Consider the following 17,117-nt stretch of genomic DNA (forward strand, 5'->3'; position numbering starts at 1 on the left):
AGTGCCAACTTTATGACAATGGATATTGGTTTTCTTATGTAGGACTAGCCGCCATTGTAAGACTTCACGTCTCTTTGTTTTTTTAGATAGATTTATATAAATGGAGGTGTGCCCATATTGTGTCATGCTCAGCCATTGGTCTTTAGCTTAGCCAGCCAACGGTCGAGGCGTCTTGTTTTGTCGGGCTTGAACTAATCCGAGTCGGTTCATAGCAGATACTGAAGTGAGCATAATACATCTCCTGGTTTCCAAGATTTTAAAATTTGCAGCATATTCTATAAAGTGAGCGTAATACAGGTTGGGAAGAAGATTAGTATCTTTTGAGCAATGCCTCTCATAGAATGAACCATCATTTCCAATCTTCTTCTCACATTCATATCTCCCAACTCTCAATATGAACAAGAGCTTGGCCGAAGTAAACGGTGAAACAGCATGTGATTCGGTCGTGTAGGTTACCCTAAAGCTTGCTTCTTTTTTTTTAAATCAACATATTGCTTTTTTTGGCTGTCATTCTAACATGAATGTTAGAATGTCATTGTAATAGTCCAAGTTAACTACTAGCAGATATTGTTTTTTTTTACTTTTCTTTCCGAGCTTCCCCTCAAGGTTTTAAAATGCGTCCGCTAAAGAGAGTTTTCCACACACTTATAAAGAATGTATTTTGTTCCCCTCTCCAACCGATATGTATTAGTTAAATAACAAGTCTCACCTCGCTACTCTTAACCTGTTCTATTATTTCATTGTTTGAGCATACGTCTATGGTTAAAATTAGCTTCCCTTCTTCATTATGGTTTGTCGTATATGTTCAAAATCTACCGTTACAACGGTTAAACAGTGAAAGTTTGACCATGTTGCTTATCAATTAGCTTGGTTGGAGATGGACAATGCTTTTCATTAGAACTATTTTGGATATTACATTTGATCTGAAGTAACTCTGGTTTGAATTAGTTCGGAGATCTGAACAAATTGAAAGAAAAACCAGAAGAACCAAGCTTCCAGAAACTCGTGCTACTAAAAAGCTACTGAGATTTTTTTTTCTTCTTCTCAGCGTGGATTAATTGTGGTTCTTTTCTGCAAAACAAATCAATCAGCAAGAATCATTTCTAAGATCAGATCATACCTTTAATCATGAGTATTTTCACTTGGTGTCCTCAAGTGTGTGTGGATATGAGTACCCATTTGGTTTCGGAATCTTAAATAAGTCAACATAATTAATACAAAGTGATAACTATTACAGTAGAGATTGAAGATTGGCAATCAAAAAAAGTGTAGATACAAATGGGGACTCCATAGCCCCTCGAGTTCAACATCCAAATTACGAGTCCATTGTTGAAAAAGACAAATGAAGAAAGAATATTAAAGATTATAAGGATGCAGAAGGAATAAAAGCATCAAGTCTCTACTCAATGGCTCACTCTGCACGCTAGATGCATCACAAACTGCACTACAACAACGAACGTGGGGGAAGAAACATACAGCTATTTCGTTGAAAAACAATAGCAACTTCTGCAAAAGCACCTTCGTACAGATGTTTGCGATGGCGATGAAGCCCGGTCTAACTAGACATCATCACGTGATCGATTGATTGAAGAGCTTGGTTAGCAAAGAACCGGACATCTACATCTGGATCTTCACTGAGTTCAACTAGGCTAGGGCGGATAGTTTTTTCCACCACCTGCATCGCAAGTGTTATCTAATATTAATATAAACAGTCAAGATATCAGTTAGACTAAGACGACACAGAAGGCAAAGCATCATCTGGGACTACTTACAGGTTGGTCAACTATGGGAATGAGAGACTGCAACACTTTCGCCACATTAAACTTGATATTTGGAACCCTGTAAAAAACTTAACTTAACCACCAAAAAAGAGCGAAAAGGAGGCTGATAAAGACAATTAACAAGGGGCGCAAGTCAACTGACAATAACACCCATCATGATTCATTTTTTTAGGGATGATTCCACCGTCTGGCTTTGGGCCAGCAACTAATCTATCTAATTAAAACAAGAAAATAATTTATGTCCTGTACCTGTCCTTGGAAGAACTGATAACCACCGGTAAAAGCTTTGTGCATGTGATTTCTGAGCCCATAACTGGGGCAAGAAGGGAGACCGCACGAAGAACAGTCATTCGGTACAAATAATGTGGGTTGTTAATCATGTCAAGAACCTGTTTGTGAAACGCCATCAGTTAGAAGAAGAGAACAAAGTGCATGGATTGTGTGCAGCAGGCAGGGTGAAGGATTTTTGTTAATAATGATTAGCGTTATACTTCTTTCATGACCTCTGGATTGTATTCTTTATCTAAAGACAATGTTAGGCTATCACCAAGGTCAGGCGAAATGTGATTGTGAAATTCATTTGAAACAAACCTGTGGGACAATGTGCTGCATTGCCCACTCAGGACCAAATTCTTCTGCAAGGCGCTTCAAATTGTTAGCAGCTGCATCACGGATTGAGTAAACCTGCAAGAAGTAACCATTGCAATAGAAATTTCTTTAAAAAACTGCATAACATATAACAAGTCAATGATATCTTTCAAATGGCCTTTAAAATAATTCTTTCTTAATATGTGCACTTTCAGTACTTTGTTGACTATTGAAATCACCTCCTTTCACTTTAGATGGTCAAATTCTTTTATAGCCTTTTCTGCATTAGAGAGAGCAGCAGAAGAACAATGAGGAAGAAAGAAAAAGAGAATGTCTTAGGTGTCTCAAAGAGGATGCCTTTGGTATCTCATCCTCTTCCACTCTTGTACAGTGTACATTTATTTAGTGTTTCCATTTTTTTTAAAATTTCATAGCAAGATCACATATGAGGAAACATGCAAGAAGAACCCACTGCAACAAAAAACAAACCATATGTGGCCTCTCCAACTTGACTAGGAAGAGTTAATTTCCCAAGGCAGTGAAATTTTGTCTGCTACCTTAGCTAGGACGAGAATTAACATGATCGCCATCAAAGAAGCAACCAAAATTGGCTTTCTGACCCCAGATATAAACTAGACATTTTTCCATTGCCCTCCGGCTTGGGTTTGGATATCCTCCCCTGTACAGTTTCGGGATTCTGGTCCTCTGATAAAACTAGAATCCTATGCAGAAATGTTTCAAAAACTTAAATATTTGTCGTGGCTAGAGAGAAATGGAGGACTTGGCAGGAGATGGAAAGCTAGCGGTACTAAAACACATTTGTGTCCTTTTAATTTCTTAACTAACAATGACCAAAGACCGATCATTTTCTCTCTATAACTAATAATCCAGTGTAAATAGTTCAGTTGCTACTTTCATTATGATTCAGTTGCACAGAAACTAGAATTGATGAATTCCGTATAATGGACATCCCCTTCAGAAACCAATCAAATGATCTCATGAACAGCAACGTACCTTATTCAACAAAAAGAATATTCTCATAAACTGAAGCAACATTCACTCAGAAGCATGTTATTCACATTAAAATTTACTTTTTTCATGCATTCTTAAACTATAGTAAGACTTAATGAAGCTCAGGAAACACAAACCTTATCCTGTAACCACTGCATGCAAAGAGCACCAAGCTTATCGTCAAAAAACCCTACACCCAGCTGACTTGCCAATAAAGGAATGTATTCTATAATTGCTAACCTAACTCTCCAGTGTCTATCCTCAGCAAGTTCAACAATGGCAGGTAACAGTGATTGAGACAAGAGATCAATTCCAATAACCTGCATAACAGGTTTGTGGTGAGACGGCAGTAAAATATTTTTGGAGAGAGAGAGTGAGAGAGTTGAAGCATGTTTGCGAAGTATAAAACAGCATCTCTTATTGTGATGTTGGTCAACAACCCTCCCCCTTCAGTTTCAAGTTGAATTACAACAAACCTGATTTACTTGATCAAGCTTGCTAATGATATTGAGGCGCACATCAGGGAATTCATCCTTAAGCAGAGAAAGGAATATCGGAAGCAGTTGTTCGATGGTAGCATCCTGCACAAGCCATCTAAGTGAGATTTTTTATGTCCCAATACAAACAACAATATACTACTAAACAAGACTGGGAGATTGGTTAAACCATCGACCCTGAAAAGAAAAATGGAGACAAGACAATTATGTAATACCGAATCTTTCCCAGTAACCACTTCAAGTTGCATGGATATGATGTAAAAAGGCCTCCGAGGAAATAATGAGTCTACCATTCATCCTTATCACTATATGTACACGTCCTCATCACTCAACCACACACAAAAGACAACATATTTTTTTATGAGCACAAAAACTTGACTGATAATTTATTTATCATTTAGAGAAAGGCAATTTTACCCCCGGGTGGAAGGGTGGATAACCTGGATTGAAAGATGAAAGTTAATGAATTCCACTACAGAACCCCAACAAGAATGTTCCTAGAAAAACAAGTGTGAAGTAGTCTTCCAAGAGCCACTGTGTACGGAGTTATGAGAGTCATCACTACAATCCCCAAATTATTTGAATTTGTAATTCATATCACTTCTTGGCCTTCAAAATTCAGAAATACAAAACAGAATCCAGCTACCAATTCCTCGCCATTTTTCATGAAATTTCAGATATATAAATACACTCCGAAATTAGCAAACTAATCAATATGCTAACAGAAGTATTAATCAGCAAATTGCTTTAATCACTTCACTTAGAAACATTATACAGCACCCAGTTCTCAATTCCTCACTGTTTACATAAGTACAGGCGTCCAAAATAAACTATACAGTACCTAATATTAAACATAAGCATTAATCACCAAAGTGTTTTAATTTCACATCCCTTAGTAGCGTCAAAATTCAGAAATATTAACCAGCATCCAGGATTTCCTCTCACTCCACCGTGTCCTCACCCCTTCCCCCAATGGAAAAAAAAAAACTTAGATATGGCTTCTAAGCAGACTTATTGAAGAAAGAAGCGGATTAAGGTTCTCAATAAAATAATAAATAAACATTTAATATGCAGTTTATAGCAAGCAACACATTTGTGAAAACCAAAATAAAGACTTCATACCTTTCCCAACACAGGAGCCATTCCCATGATAACTGAGGCTAAAGCTGAACGGACATGCTGAGAGGAATCTGATGACAATTCCTGTAGTCGTTATTTGCTTAGCACTCAGTGAAAGTATGAGAAAAAAAAAATTGAGGCATGACATGTAACAGTAGATAAGTGACAAGGAAATTTTAACTCTGAAATAGCATATGCACCTTAACGCAGGGAAGGATATGCTGAATTGCTAGTTCTGGACTTAAAATCCGGCAAAACTTGGTCACTTTGCCAGCAGCTGCTATACGAACTTCAGCTTCATTGTCTCGAAGCAAGCGCACATAAGCAGGTACCAAGTCCGTCCTTACCACCCAAAAACAAGTGCATGCATTATGAACAATATAAAAACTCAATGGTAGTACACTTGGCACAATGTTCACAACACTTTCTAATATAAGAATTATTTTCCATATTTACATAGTATTAGTACAAAAATACATGTGCATTCATTTTTTTTTTTTTAATTAGTAGAAAATTTGATAATTATGATAAATGAAATTAAAATAACAAGGCCACACGAGCATATAGGCTAACCAAGGACAGGCTAGGAGCCACCCAAGAGAATAAACTAAAGTATCTCCAATGTTTTAGAATAAAGAGAAAGGAAATCCAAAGCTAGAAAACCAGAATAAGAAGAAGAACCTTCCTCCCAAGAACCCCCCAGTAACCAAGGAATGGGCTCCTATCTACATAGCCAAATAAACCAAATGATAAAGGAAGGTCATACAGAACTACATTTCATGGGTTTCCATAATACAATAGGTCAAAAAAAAGAAAAAAAAAAAAACATTCTCATCTTTCCACATTGATCAATAACCAACTTTTCTTCATAGATTAATAAGAAATTACCTAGTAGGTTCAGGTCCTACAGCTTCACACAACTCATATAACTGGTTGGCAACCATGTAACGGACACGCCAAGACTTATCCTACATAGAAGGAAAAGTAGGCAAGGAACAAGAAAGAAATTAGCGCTTGGATAAATTGTGTCAAGGCCATGAGGGTATAAAGCATGTAAATACCATTTTTACCTTCTGCTATACACAATAGAGGTACTCAAACTAAGAAGTAACTAAATAAAATGCAGATATATAGATTATACATTATAATTTCATTGATATTATAGCTTACCTAGGAATGAAAAAGTTCGAGAACAAAGGTATTTATAATATGCTATGCTTTCTTTAAAGTTGATTTAATAATCCTATGGACAGCTCAAAAAGTTTTAGTAACAACTTAAAAAGAATTTTGGATGTTTGTACATCTATGTCATTCTTACCATTGCTGGTAACTAAACAACAGAAGCACAAAGGAAACATAAAACAATACATCCAGACGTTCATCACAAAGACCTGGAAACCACTAGATTACAAAATGTAATTGTAAAATAATCCTTGTTCCTTGTTCCAAAGAAGATAATGCTTGATCTGATCTTCCAATAAAGATATTTCTCAACAGTGCATATAATCATTCTAACAAATTGTCAGGCATACAAATCAAACTGTGAAATCCAATAAATTGTGCAAAACTATACCTGGGAGAAGTTAACGATAACTGGAAGAATATGCGATACACAATCCTGGGGTTCCAACAACTTGCCCAAAGCTGCACAACCCTCAACGGCCAGCAATCTCACAGAGTCCTGATCTGTTAAAGACTTGGTATAAGAACATAAAATGTACTAAACCAAACAACTGTCCACAAGAATTCTAAAGAATAATTCCCATGCTTTTGTAACTTGAGAAAGATCCATGATTATTCCCTGTTAATATCTCAACTAAAAAATCCAAATGAAGAATAGTTAGACTTATAACAGCACTGATCTCAACATATTATGCACACTGCACATACACTAAAATAATTTGAAAACTTAAACAAGAAGTCTAAACTTTAACCAGCAACACACAACCGATGTGATGCACCCACAAGAAAACACACTTTCTGTTCACATGAATCCAATGTCCGCAAGAAACCAAAGTAAATCACACTCAGGTAACAGATACAGATAATTACCATCTTGAGTAAGATCCTCAAAAATTGTCATGGTATCAGTCTTCAGATGAGCAGGTTCAATTGTTGCAGCAAACTTTCCTAGATTTGTTGCAGCAGACCTCCTAACCATGGGCATATCATCTTGACACAATTGGCCATACATTGACCGCAACTCGGTCTTCAACATCTCTGGAGCACTAGGGTAGGCAATATGAAATAACCCACATGCGGATACTCTAGCCGTAAACCATTCACCAGCTGCCAATCTCTGGATATATATGCAAGCACAAACAGACACACAGACCCTCAGAAAACGTTGGATTTAAAGCTATCGATGTTGAATATGCAAAGAGTTTAAAAGAAAAATAAAAGAAAGAGGGGAGAAGCTAGCAGTTCTCAGATTTTTAGGACAGAAGGAACAAAATGGCAGGGAGACCTAATCGGGTATCAGAATTGGTTTGATGTTATCAAAGTTAATCAATTTGAGCTGTATTCTCTAGAAAAACCTATTATCATTGGAAGGACGTCAAAACTATAAGGTCATAAGCAAGACTTAATAACATATCCCAGAAAATTCAATATATCATTGGACGCATATTTAGCATAAAACATCTTAAATTTATGGATACTTTTCAATGCGCCACCTATTGCAATTAAATTTATGGATACTTTTCAATGCGCCACCTATTGCAAGTGTCAGATAAATGAAGTAAAGGGGATGATTTTAAAAAGAGAGGAATGCATATCGAAGAAAAGAAGGAAAAAGAAAAATGTAGTGGGAAATACTAACCTTAACGAGAGGAATAAACCAATCAACTAAATCACTCTCTCTCATTTGGGAACCAATTCTGCACAAAGACTCCACAGCTTTGTCCCTCACACAGGTTTCCTCAACAGTGCACAGAGTTTCCAGAGGTGGAAGCAAAACATGGGCATGCTCAACACCACCAACATATGGGATGAACACTCCCAACTCCTCAGCCATAGCAAGAAGCACCTCATCATCATCATCATTGTTTTCGCTCAGAAATGGGATCAATTCTTTACGCGTTCGCTCCTCTCCAAGAGCACGTGCAATTGTAGAAAGTCTACGAATTGAGTTCAACCGTAGCTGAATGTCATCATTTTTCAGCTCGTCAATAAGAACAGCTATTGGATATAGAGGCTCGTGGACCATAGACATCTTATACAGTGATTTCCTGTAAAACTAAAGACGAGATAGAGAAAAAGAAATCGGTTCACAGCTCAAAAAGACGGTTTCCAATTTACAGTCACTTACAGGTTGATGGGAAAACAAAAACAAAGATATCAAAAAAAAAAAAAAAAGAACTAATTTCTTATCACGAAACACGTGGCATAAGAACGAAAAAACGACCGGAAACGGACTAAAAACTCAGGCATAAAAGAAAAATGCCAAGCGTAACTTTACCCGCTTAGGATAAACTCGCGCCTTCCGGACGTGCAGAATAAAAGTGGATAAAATCAATGCTCCATATGATCTCTAATAACTAGATGGAAAACATTAATTACACTAGAGATTGGAGGCTTTGTTATTGATATATGAATCCTCGACTTCAACGAAAAGGTAACACGTAGAAATGGACAAATCAGATCCGCAATCAAAGATCCAAGGGCAAGAAAGGACAAGGCTAAAGAACCATAGAAAAAGCCTAAATGTTGAAAGAAATAACACAGATTCGAAGGTCCGAGCCCTAAGTTCGGTGATATGCAGCTAGAATCGAAGATTCTCCATCCAAAACGAGGACGGTGCGGCAGAATTATTTTCTTGTTCCTTGTAACTTAAGGTAAGCAACACAGGAAATTCAATCTAACTATTCCCTTCCTGTCAACGACGATGTAAAGTAGTGAAATCCAGATTAAACAAAACGCTCCTCGGACGGCGATCGACTAAAACAAAATGGAAATAGTTCCTTTCTTCCTCAAATTTGAAAGTAAAAGAAAAAGGGGGGGAGAAAAAGTGAAAGCGGACTCACCAAGATCAATGCCCTTGCCTGGCTGAGCTTCAGGAACCTGCGTCGGAGAAAGAGAGAGAGAGAGACAGAGACAGAGAGAGAGACTACAAGAAGAAGAGAGCCAGGACAAACGAGGCTTTTTGTTAAGACACTCTCCGATCTGAGAATTCCATAATAACAGAACTGTAACCATTATGGGCCGGCCCATCAACAAGTAATCCACAGCAAAAAAAATCCCACTATATTGGGCTTTTCAAAAGAGCCCAAATATGCATTCACTGTTCATATCCGTTCATCTTGGGCTTGGTTTTTCTTTTTGGGCTTAGCATAAACCTGGTCCGAGAAGGAATCAAGCCCAAATACGTGGAGTTCACTGTTCATGGGCCTCCGTACATATCAGCCTTGTTTTTTCAAGAACATCCCTGTTTCAGTGTTATCTTCAACAAATTTGCAAAATATATATATACACATTCACGAGATAGCTCCATTCTCCTAAATGATAAAGTAGTAGTTAGGTGTACAAGGAAAAGATCTTCGTGTCTGCACGAATCAAGTCACAACTTCCCCATCGAAAGGTCAATTGCATACTATTTGTGCGGTTGAATACCTCTCATTAGTATACGTGTTTTAAAACCTAAGCCCGGAAGGGAAAGCCCAAAGAGGACAATATCTGCTAGCGGTGGGATTGGGCTGTTACAAACCTCTCCCTAGTGAGGACGGTGAGCCTTAAAGTGGGGTGGACACCGGGCACTGTGTCAACGAGGATGTTGGGCCTCAAATGGAGTGAATTGTGAGATTCCCGATAAGAGAATGAAATGAAACATTTTTTATAAACGTGTGAAAATCTCAAAAGTCAAAGAGAAATAATATCTACTAGTAGTAAGCCTTGTTTGGGGCGGTTACAACCTGTATCTTCACATACCCATTTACTTAAGTACGGCAATCGAACTGAAACAAACTGAACCGGCTCAAAAACTAAGTGAACTAATCAAAAGAAACCAACCAAAATAGTTTGTACAAATCCAAAGAAGCCAACATTTAAGGTTCAAACTGACCAATTTGATGGAGGTTTCCTCCTATGTTCGGTTTTGGCTTGCACTTCTATATGTATCTTTAATAAGGATAAGACATAAATAGAATAATATACAATCAAATCTGACAAGCTTGAGCATGCAAAAGTATATTAAGAACACGGAGTGCTGCCGCTGCTGCTGCGCATCGAAAACGTACTACACAATCCCTCTCTTTAACATCACATCTAGAGCGAAAATCAATGTACTATCATACCACAGGCACATTCAAGCTAACAGCTTTGATGAACAGATTGTAGTGTCCATCCAAGACACATCTACGACATTCGGATGACCCGGATCGAGCTTATACACAGGACAGGTCCGTTGACGTTACCTGCCAGAAAAATATATGAGGGCATAGGTTAACCAAACTCAGATATCAAATTCAACCATCACTGTATGAAAGGTGCACTAATGAGCCAACTCCAGAGATGAATGGTATCAGATAATCCAGTGGAATCAACAACTGTGGCATGGCATGGCATCCTATGTAGCCTCAATTCTTGATGCCAAAGAGTCTTAAAAATCTAGTCCAACACCCAACTTTCTCCTTTTCAATTTTATTCTCCGCTGGTGACTTGAAATTTGCCTTCTCACTGAGTTCTTCAAATGCATTCAAGAGATTTTGCAGCCTTGCAACAAACTCGATGAGAAGCGAAGTAAACGTTGCCAAAGATAAGGAGCTTGCACTTTCATATACTTTTGACTCTCGTTCATTCGGCACGGTATCGTTCAAAAATGAAAGGCGTGGCCATGAAACCAGGTGTTTGTTGAAGACACTTTCTGTGGATACCCATTCTGTAATGGAAGGGTTGAAGCCGATGCTCGAGTGTTGAGCATCCAACGAATCGTTCAGGGATTCGATTACCAACTGTCTGCCATGATCATCTTTGGTATCAATAAGATGTTGAAGATCTTCATGTTCCCTGTGCTGTTTTCCGGGTCTCCAATTAGCTGAATTCACCAGTATATCAGATTTCTCATCAATCTTCATTTGTAAAGCTTCTGCAGCATCATGAACTTCGAATAGCATGTCGACTGAGCTTAACTTCTCCATCTTTTCTACTTTGCTCCCAAGCTCACGTAAGAACTTAGCTCCCTCAGTGCCAACCCTCTGAAGCTCCTTTGCAAAAACCTTTCTTTTCTCTGGTGGAGCCTGTAATACAAACTTGCAAGATCTAGTCATCTATGTACATTGGTTATTATCACCAATTAACACCCAGCTAGCAAATCAACAGCCAAGAATCATCAAAATAGTTCTGTTTAAAATTTAAAATCTAAATCATCGTGTACTCAGCTATAAAACAAGTAAAGATGACAGTTATGTACATACAGAAAGAAGCTAGTATATTGTTTACCTCCACCATCTTCCAAATCAAAGAAAGCTGTTATAATATACAGGGGAAGGAATTCAAATGCTTTTTGAACTTCACCAATTTATTCCGACATAATTTTTTTTTTAATACGCCTATGATTTAAAACCAGTAACATGTTACCACCATCGCGTTTCTTAAGGACCACAATTAACCAGATCATTTTTTCCTGCCCAAGAATTGACAGTTATCACCAAGCTAGCTAGACTGATTCCTTCTTCCAGCTTAATTCAAGTCAGTGGTCATCTTTTCTAAAGAGGGATAATAAAATTTGGACATTGGTCTGACATTTAAATGATAAAAAAAGCAGCCCATCTAGAGGGGCCACTCACTCACCCATTCCATAGAAGTTTGAGCGTATGGGTGACTTCAGCTACAGGGGGATATCGATAATTGAATAAGCAAGTCATAACAAATGTCAATGTAGCAGCTCAAGTCCACCGCTAGCAGATATTGTTCTCTTTGGACTTTCCCATTCGGGCTTTCCCTCATGGTTTTTAAAACGTGTCTGCTAGGGAGAGGTTTCCACACCCCTATAAAGGGTTTTTCATTCTCCTCCCCAACCGATATAGGATCTCACAATCCACCCCACTTCAGGGCCCAGCATCCTCGCTGGCAATTGTTCCTCTCTCTAATCGATGTGGGATCTCACAATCCACCCCTCTTTGGGGCCCAGCGTCTTCGCTGGCACACCGCTCGGTGTCCACCCTCCTTTGTGGCTCACCGTCCTCGCTGGGCTGTTACAGTCAAATTCAACAAAACTATACAACAATGGGGCGACCAAGAACACCTACAATAGGGCGGTTTATGTATTAATATCTCCAAGTGGACGCTCTTCTTTCTTTTACAAAACATGAAGATTATCGACGTTAATGATCGTAACCTTCACAGAAATCGGTGAAACAAAGAATAACTACAAAAGAAAAAGGGTCAAATCACCTGGATTTCTGAAAGAATACATCCGTGCATTGCCATGACCATGAAAGCACAATGCCTAAGAGCACCACTCACTCTGACATAATTGTACCATGGATAATTGAATGTCTTGTAAGGGCCATGCGGTGGCTCCCAACAGGCAAAGTCCAACTACAAAAACAACGAGCCTTAAGTAAAACCTTCATGTAACATGTCATCTAATCAAAGAGTAAACAAGAACCAATACCAAAGTGTCCTCTTGACTCGAGGACTGCACAGCAGATCTATAAGCACTATATACAGGGTCATCAGAGGCTTGATATGTAAGAATCTTCGAGGAGATTCTCTCATATTCCACACACTGAAGGTATTCATTAACAACACCTGAACAAGATTACAAGGAAGCTAATGATTTAAACATGTTTTTACAGATCAAAAGTATAAGAAAGTGCACAAAATCATCTTAACAAAATGGATAATAGAATTGATCTTGCCTTCTAATGAAGTAGCAACGTTTTTGAAATTTTTCACAACCAATTTGTGCAGATCCTCCCCTGCCCAAATGGGGAAGATAAATATATTCACCACCAAGCACATGATAGCACCGACGCCAATGAATAGTAATCGATAAAAAGCCGTTCGGAAAAACGACGATGTACTTCCAGATATCAACACGATGCAAAATGTCAACAGAAATACCCGAAACCCGTATTCATACGACTTCATCGGCGGATATAATTTACAATAGCTTGCAAAAAACCCTAAAATAGTGAAATGGAATTGTTAATTTGAGTATCCAATTGCATCTCAGATACACAGATTCATTATCCCTACTAAGAACTCGTACCTGCAAGGAATATACTGATTACGATTATAACTTCCTTAAATGGTCCGGCTAAGACGGATAGTTCCGCAATACCAATAGCAAGTCCACCGGCTGAAAATGTCCCCAATGCACGATTAAACCCTTTACTAAGCGTTGCCCCTACAGAAATGAACAGAATTATTCCCTTGAACGAAGAAATTGACTAATGAAACCTCAAGAATCCGCAACTGGATTGAAATTAGCGGAGTGAAAATCATTAGGCATACCAACGCTGAACTCGAAAACGACGACAACAGTGAGAATAGCCCAGATTGTATATTGGCCAACTTCTTTCAAAGCCTCGCGAAAGAAAATGACGAGCGAAACGAACGCAAGCGACATCCCCATCTTGGCAGCGAAGAAGATCTTGCGGGGATCGGTGCGGCCCATTTCGTACAACTTGACGGTAGTATCTCGTAAGCCTTTCCAGAAGTTGGCGATTGAATCGGTAACTGTACGGAAACATCGACATTTCACGTTGTCGCCGGCGCCGTCGTAGCTGTTCAGACCGAAATCGGAATATCCCTTACGAGAATAAGCTTTTTCCCTGTTCTGATCCAGAAAACTCTGCCGGATTGATCCATATTTTCCTGCCATCTCTTCATCAACAACCAAAACGAACACGCAAGAGTTTGAAGAATCAGGATCTCACAATACCAGAACGAAAATTAAAAATAATAATAATAATAATAATAATAATAATAATAAATTGTAATACAATGAAACGGCACCGTATCGGGTCAGATTTGAAGACGATGGTGAGGCTGGCGGTGACGAAATAGGAAATTTGCTTGCTTATTAAATACAAAATACAATCAAATCTAACCCGCGGGTAAGATAACCGATGTCACAAACAAATTGGCTCCAAAAAAATAATAACTGAACTGACTTATTAGGTAACCGCCAACCAAACAAACAACCAATGACACCTTTTTCGCCAGGACAGTAAAAAGGTAAATATGATTTTTATATTTATGTTTCATTATATTTTTATAAATTACTTTAATTTTTAATTAGTTAAAAATAAAATAACACAAAATTAATAATTTAATAATTTATTAGACCCCATTTAAAATTTAACTAAAAAAATCATTTTATCATATAGTTTACTTTTCGACGATATGATCTTTATTTAATTATATTTAAGTATATTTCTTAATCCATTAAAATATAAAATAGTTATTTTATTATAATTAATACAATATAATACCATTTAAACGTTTACTTTTTTTTTTCTTTTTTTTCAAAAAATAATGACAATTAGCATTTTATAGGTAATAAAATATTTCAAAGCTGTCCAAATCATGTATTTACTTTATTTTTCTAAAGGGATGCTTTTATCAAAGTGGAAAAAGGAATATGAAGGAAATATCTCAATAATTTCATTTTTATTTTATTTTTTTATGTTTTTTTCATCCAAATAAAATAATAAACCTTGATTTATTTGAATTTATCTATCACTTTTTTGTTATTTAAAAAAATTTATAATTTCTTCGTTTTTTTTATTAGAAGTCACGCTTTAAATAAAATATCATAAATGTAGGGTCGAGAATATTAATTAAATTTTATTCAATTATAAATAATTTTAAAGCTATAAAAATTAAATTTTAATTTTCTTCCAACGCCAAAATTAATATATTAGATATGAAATAATTGTATTTCGATAATTTTAGATGGCATCTATATGACTTTTTTTTCTTCTTTCGTTTGTCTCATTTGCAACAAATAAATAAATAAATTATATAGATGAGGAACATGTGATCGACATTCACACATGTATGAATATCTCCTCCGGCTATGGATCTATGAGATTCCAAGATTTGTGAATCTTTTTTAATTATTTATTTTTCCGTTCGAACTTTATCTAAATCTGATTAGTGATCCAATAATTTAACGGTGATATTAATAAGGTCTCATTTGATAAGTACTTAATTTTATCACCGTTTATCTATCATATTTTTTAAAATAAATAATAATAATAATAATAATATATGCAAGTTGAGCAAGATTTATCATTTGATGGCTATACGATGTATGAACTCAAGTCGTACTTATTGAGCTCTATCGTTCACTTCGAGAATAATTTTGATTTTCATATCTCAATAATGTTCGACGTAATGGGTACTTGACAAGGACGATGATACGATGTTCTTAGAAGTATGGGCAGATGCGTCTCGCATATTTGACGAGAATCGAGGCTAGTTTATGAGGAACCTTGTCTTCGGGTCACTGCGATTCAACTAGCATAAAAGATTGGTATTATCGACCCTTCCTTTGTCAAGACTATTCAAAATCACCAAATTGCAGAATAATTTGTCGTCTACTATAGTCTCTATGAGGAAGAGTTGAGTCGAGATGTTCTTTGAGCACAGAGAAGATTGTGTCACTAGTCTTGGATCCGCTCAAGCTTCATTTGTTGTCAGGAGACTCGGAAGATTGGTAAACATTTGCATGTAAAGTGTAAAAACAAATCGATTTAGGGTGATCAGCTTGTCGTTCAAATATCTGGTATAGTTAGTGCGATCGACTCGATAGTCAGATATTCCTACAAAAAAAGAAATATCTTGTAGCCGTGTGGAGCTCGACCTAATAATTTCTAATCCTCAAGTCAGTAACATACACAAAGTGATGTTGAGCTAAGCTCAAGTTAAGGTTGCCTATCATAAATGAGAGTCGGTCCCCCGTATTTATAGTGCTTTATCTACTAACACATATGTCGCTATCAGGGTCACATATAAGGGTATTCCTCTCTCGGTACTTCATACCCTCAAACTCGACCTCCAAACTTTGGGAAGCGTGCTTTGCTTCCTCGAGAACACATGGGCCCTAATTGGTTTTCTCAGAGAGTCGAGCCTATGGACATGTGTGCATATCGGTCCACCATAATGATTATAAACTCTTATTTTAAAGTCTAATACATCACAAAAGTGACTAATATCTCCTAAAAGTTTCAAGTACGTTCGAACTTTCAATTTTATATCAATTAATTATCTAATATTTTAATTTTGTTCAATATGTCTCAAACCTATTCGAGTAAAAATTCACGGTTTATTAAATATAGAATAATATAAATTAATATTTATAAATAAAATGAAAAGATGATGCAATAATTATTAGTTTGTGATTTTAATTTATATAAATAGTTTATAAATTGATTTTTTGCAATAAAAGAAAAATAGTCATTATACAAATATTTGTTGAAATCCGCGTGGATAAATGAAAGGGTGAGTTGGCATTTAAACCTCATTATGAACACCACAGCAATGAAGTTTACAATGAGTGGAACGTCTTATCAAATGCCACGTCAGGTCATAAACAGTCAGCATCAAAATGAAAACGACGTGTCGTATATCATTAATTAAGACGAAGACGGCCGACACATCGGCGTTGGTTGACGGTTCCCTCCCGATCATTTATTAAACTATGGAAAATAACTCTTTTATTTGGTTAAAAAATATTCTTTTAATTTTCGAAACATCCAATAATATATTTAAATCAATAGAAAAAATATAATAGAGAACATTAGAACTTTATTTTAAATATTTTTTAATTTTCAAAACTTCCAATAATAATTTAATTTGCCGTTTAAATTAATTTATTTATTAGAATAAATTAAATATAACTTTCACCCATAATAATAATTATTAAACAGGAATAAAAAGTGTTCGGTGATCCAATCTGAAAAAATAATTAATTTGGAAATGTACTAATATAATATCGTTCTTAATAAGATCTATACATATTTTTGTCGTATGTGGAGGAGTTGATTTAGAGGATTTTATTGGCTTTTTTATTTTTTATTTTTCATGTTGAATAATATTTTGGGTAAAAGATTTAATTACAAGAAAAGGTTAATGGTTAAAAATATGAAAACAAATGAAATTTTTTACA

At 36.5% G+C, this 17,117-nt stretch overlaps 2 protein-coding genes across 2 annotated transcripts; both read right to left on the minus strand.

Moving 5' to 3' along the window:
• Positions 1-1,250: 1,250 nt before the first annotated feature.
• On the minus strand, positions 1,251-9,171 carry LOC111802290 (uncharacterized). Its single transcript, XM_023686598.2, has 13 exons — positions 9,022-9,171; positions 7,818-8,234; positions 7,049-7,295; positions 6,570-6,682; positions 5,885-5,964; positions 5,197-5,338; positions 5,000-5,080; positions 3,857-3,961; positions 3,518-3,700; positions 2,373-2,465; positions 2,031-2,170; positions 1,773-1,839; positions 1,251-1,675 (listed from the first exon to the last, which is right to left on the minus strand). Exons 2-13 carry the CDS (start codon positions 8,208-8,210, stop codon positions 1,556-1,558), a joined length of 1,764 nt encoding a protein of 587 aa, XP_023542366.1. The 5' UTR covers positions 8,211-8,234; positions 9,022-9,171; the 3' UTR covers positions 1,251-1,555.
• Positions 9,172-9,994: 823 nt separating this feature from the next.
• LOC111802291 (aluminum-activated malate transporter 4) lies at positions 9,995-13,903 on the minus strand. Its single transcript, XM_023686600.2, has 6 exons — positions 13,454-13,903; positions 13,209-13,346; positions 12,856-13,122; positions 12,609-12,745; positions 12,386-12,532; positions 9,995-11,229 (listed from the first exon to the last, which is right to left on the minus strand). Exons 1-6 carry the CDS (start codon positions 13,821-13,823, stop codon positions 10,570-10,572), a joined length of 1,719 nt encoding a protein of 572 aa, XP_023542368.2. The 5' UTR covers positions 13,824-13,903; the 3' UTR covers positions 9,995-10,569.
• Between the last annotated feature and the right edge of the window lie 3,214 nt (positions 13,904-17,117).

Source organism: Cucurbita pepo, chromosome 9, assembly GCF_057944985.1.
Source record: "Cucurbita pepo subsp. pepo isolate OVF chromosome 9, ASM5794498v1, whole genome shotgun sequence".
NCBI classification, from domain to species: domain Eukaryota; kingdom Viridiplantae; phylum Streptophyta; class Magnoliopsida; order Cucurbitales; family Cucurbitaceae; genus Cucurbita; species Cucurbita pepo.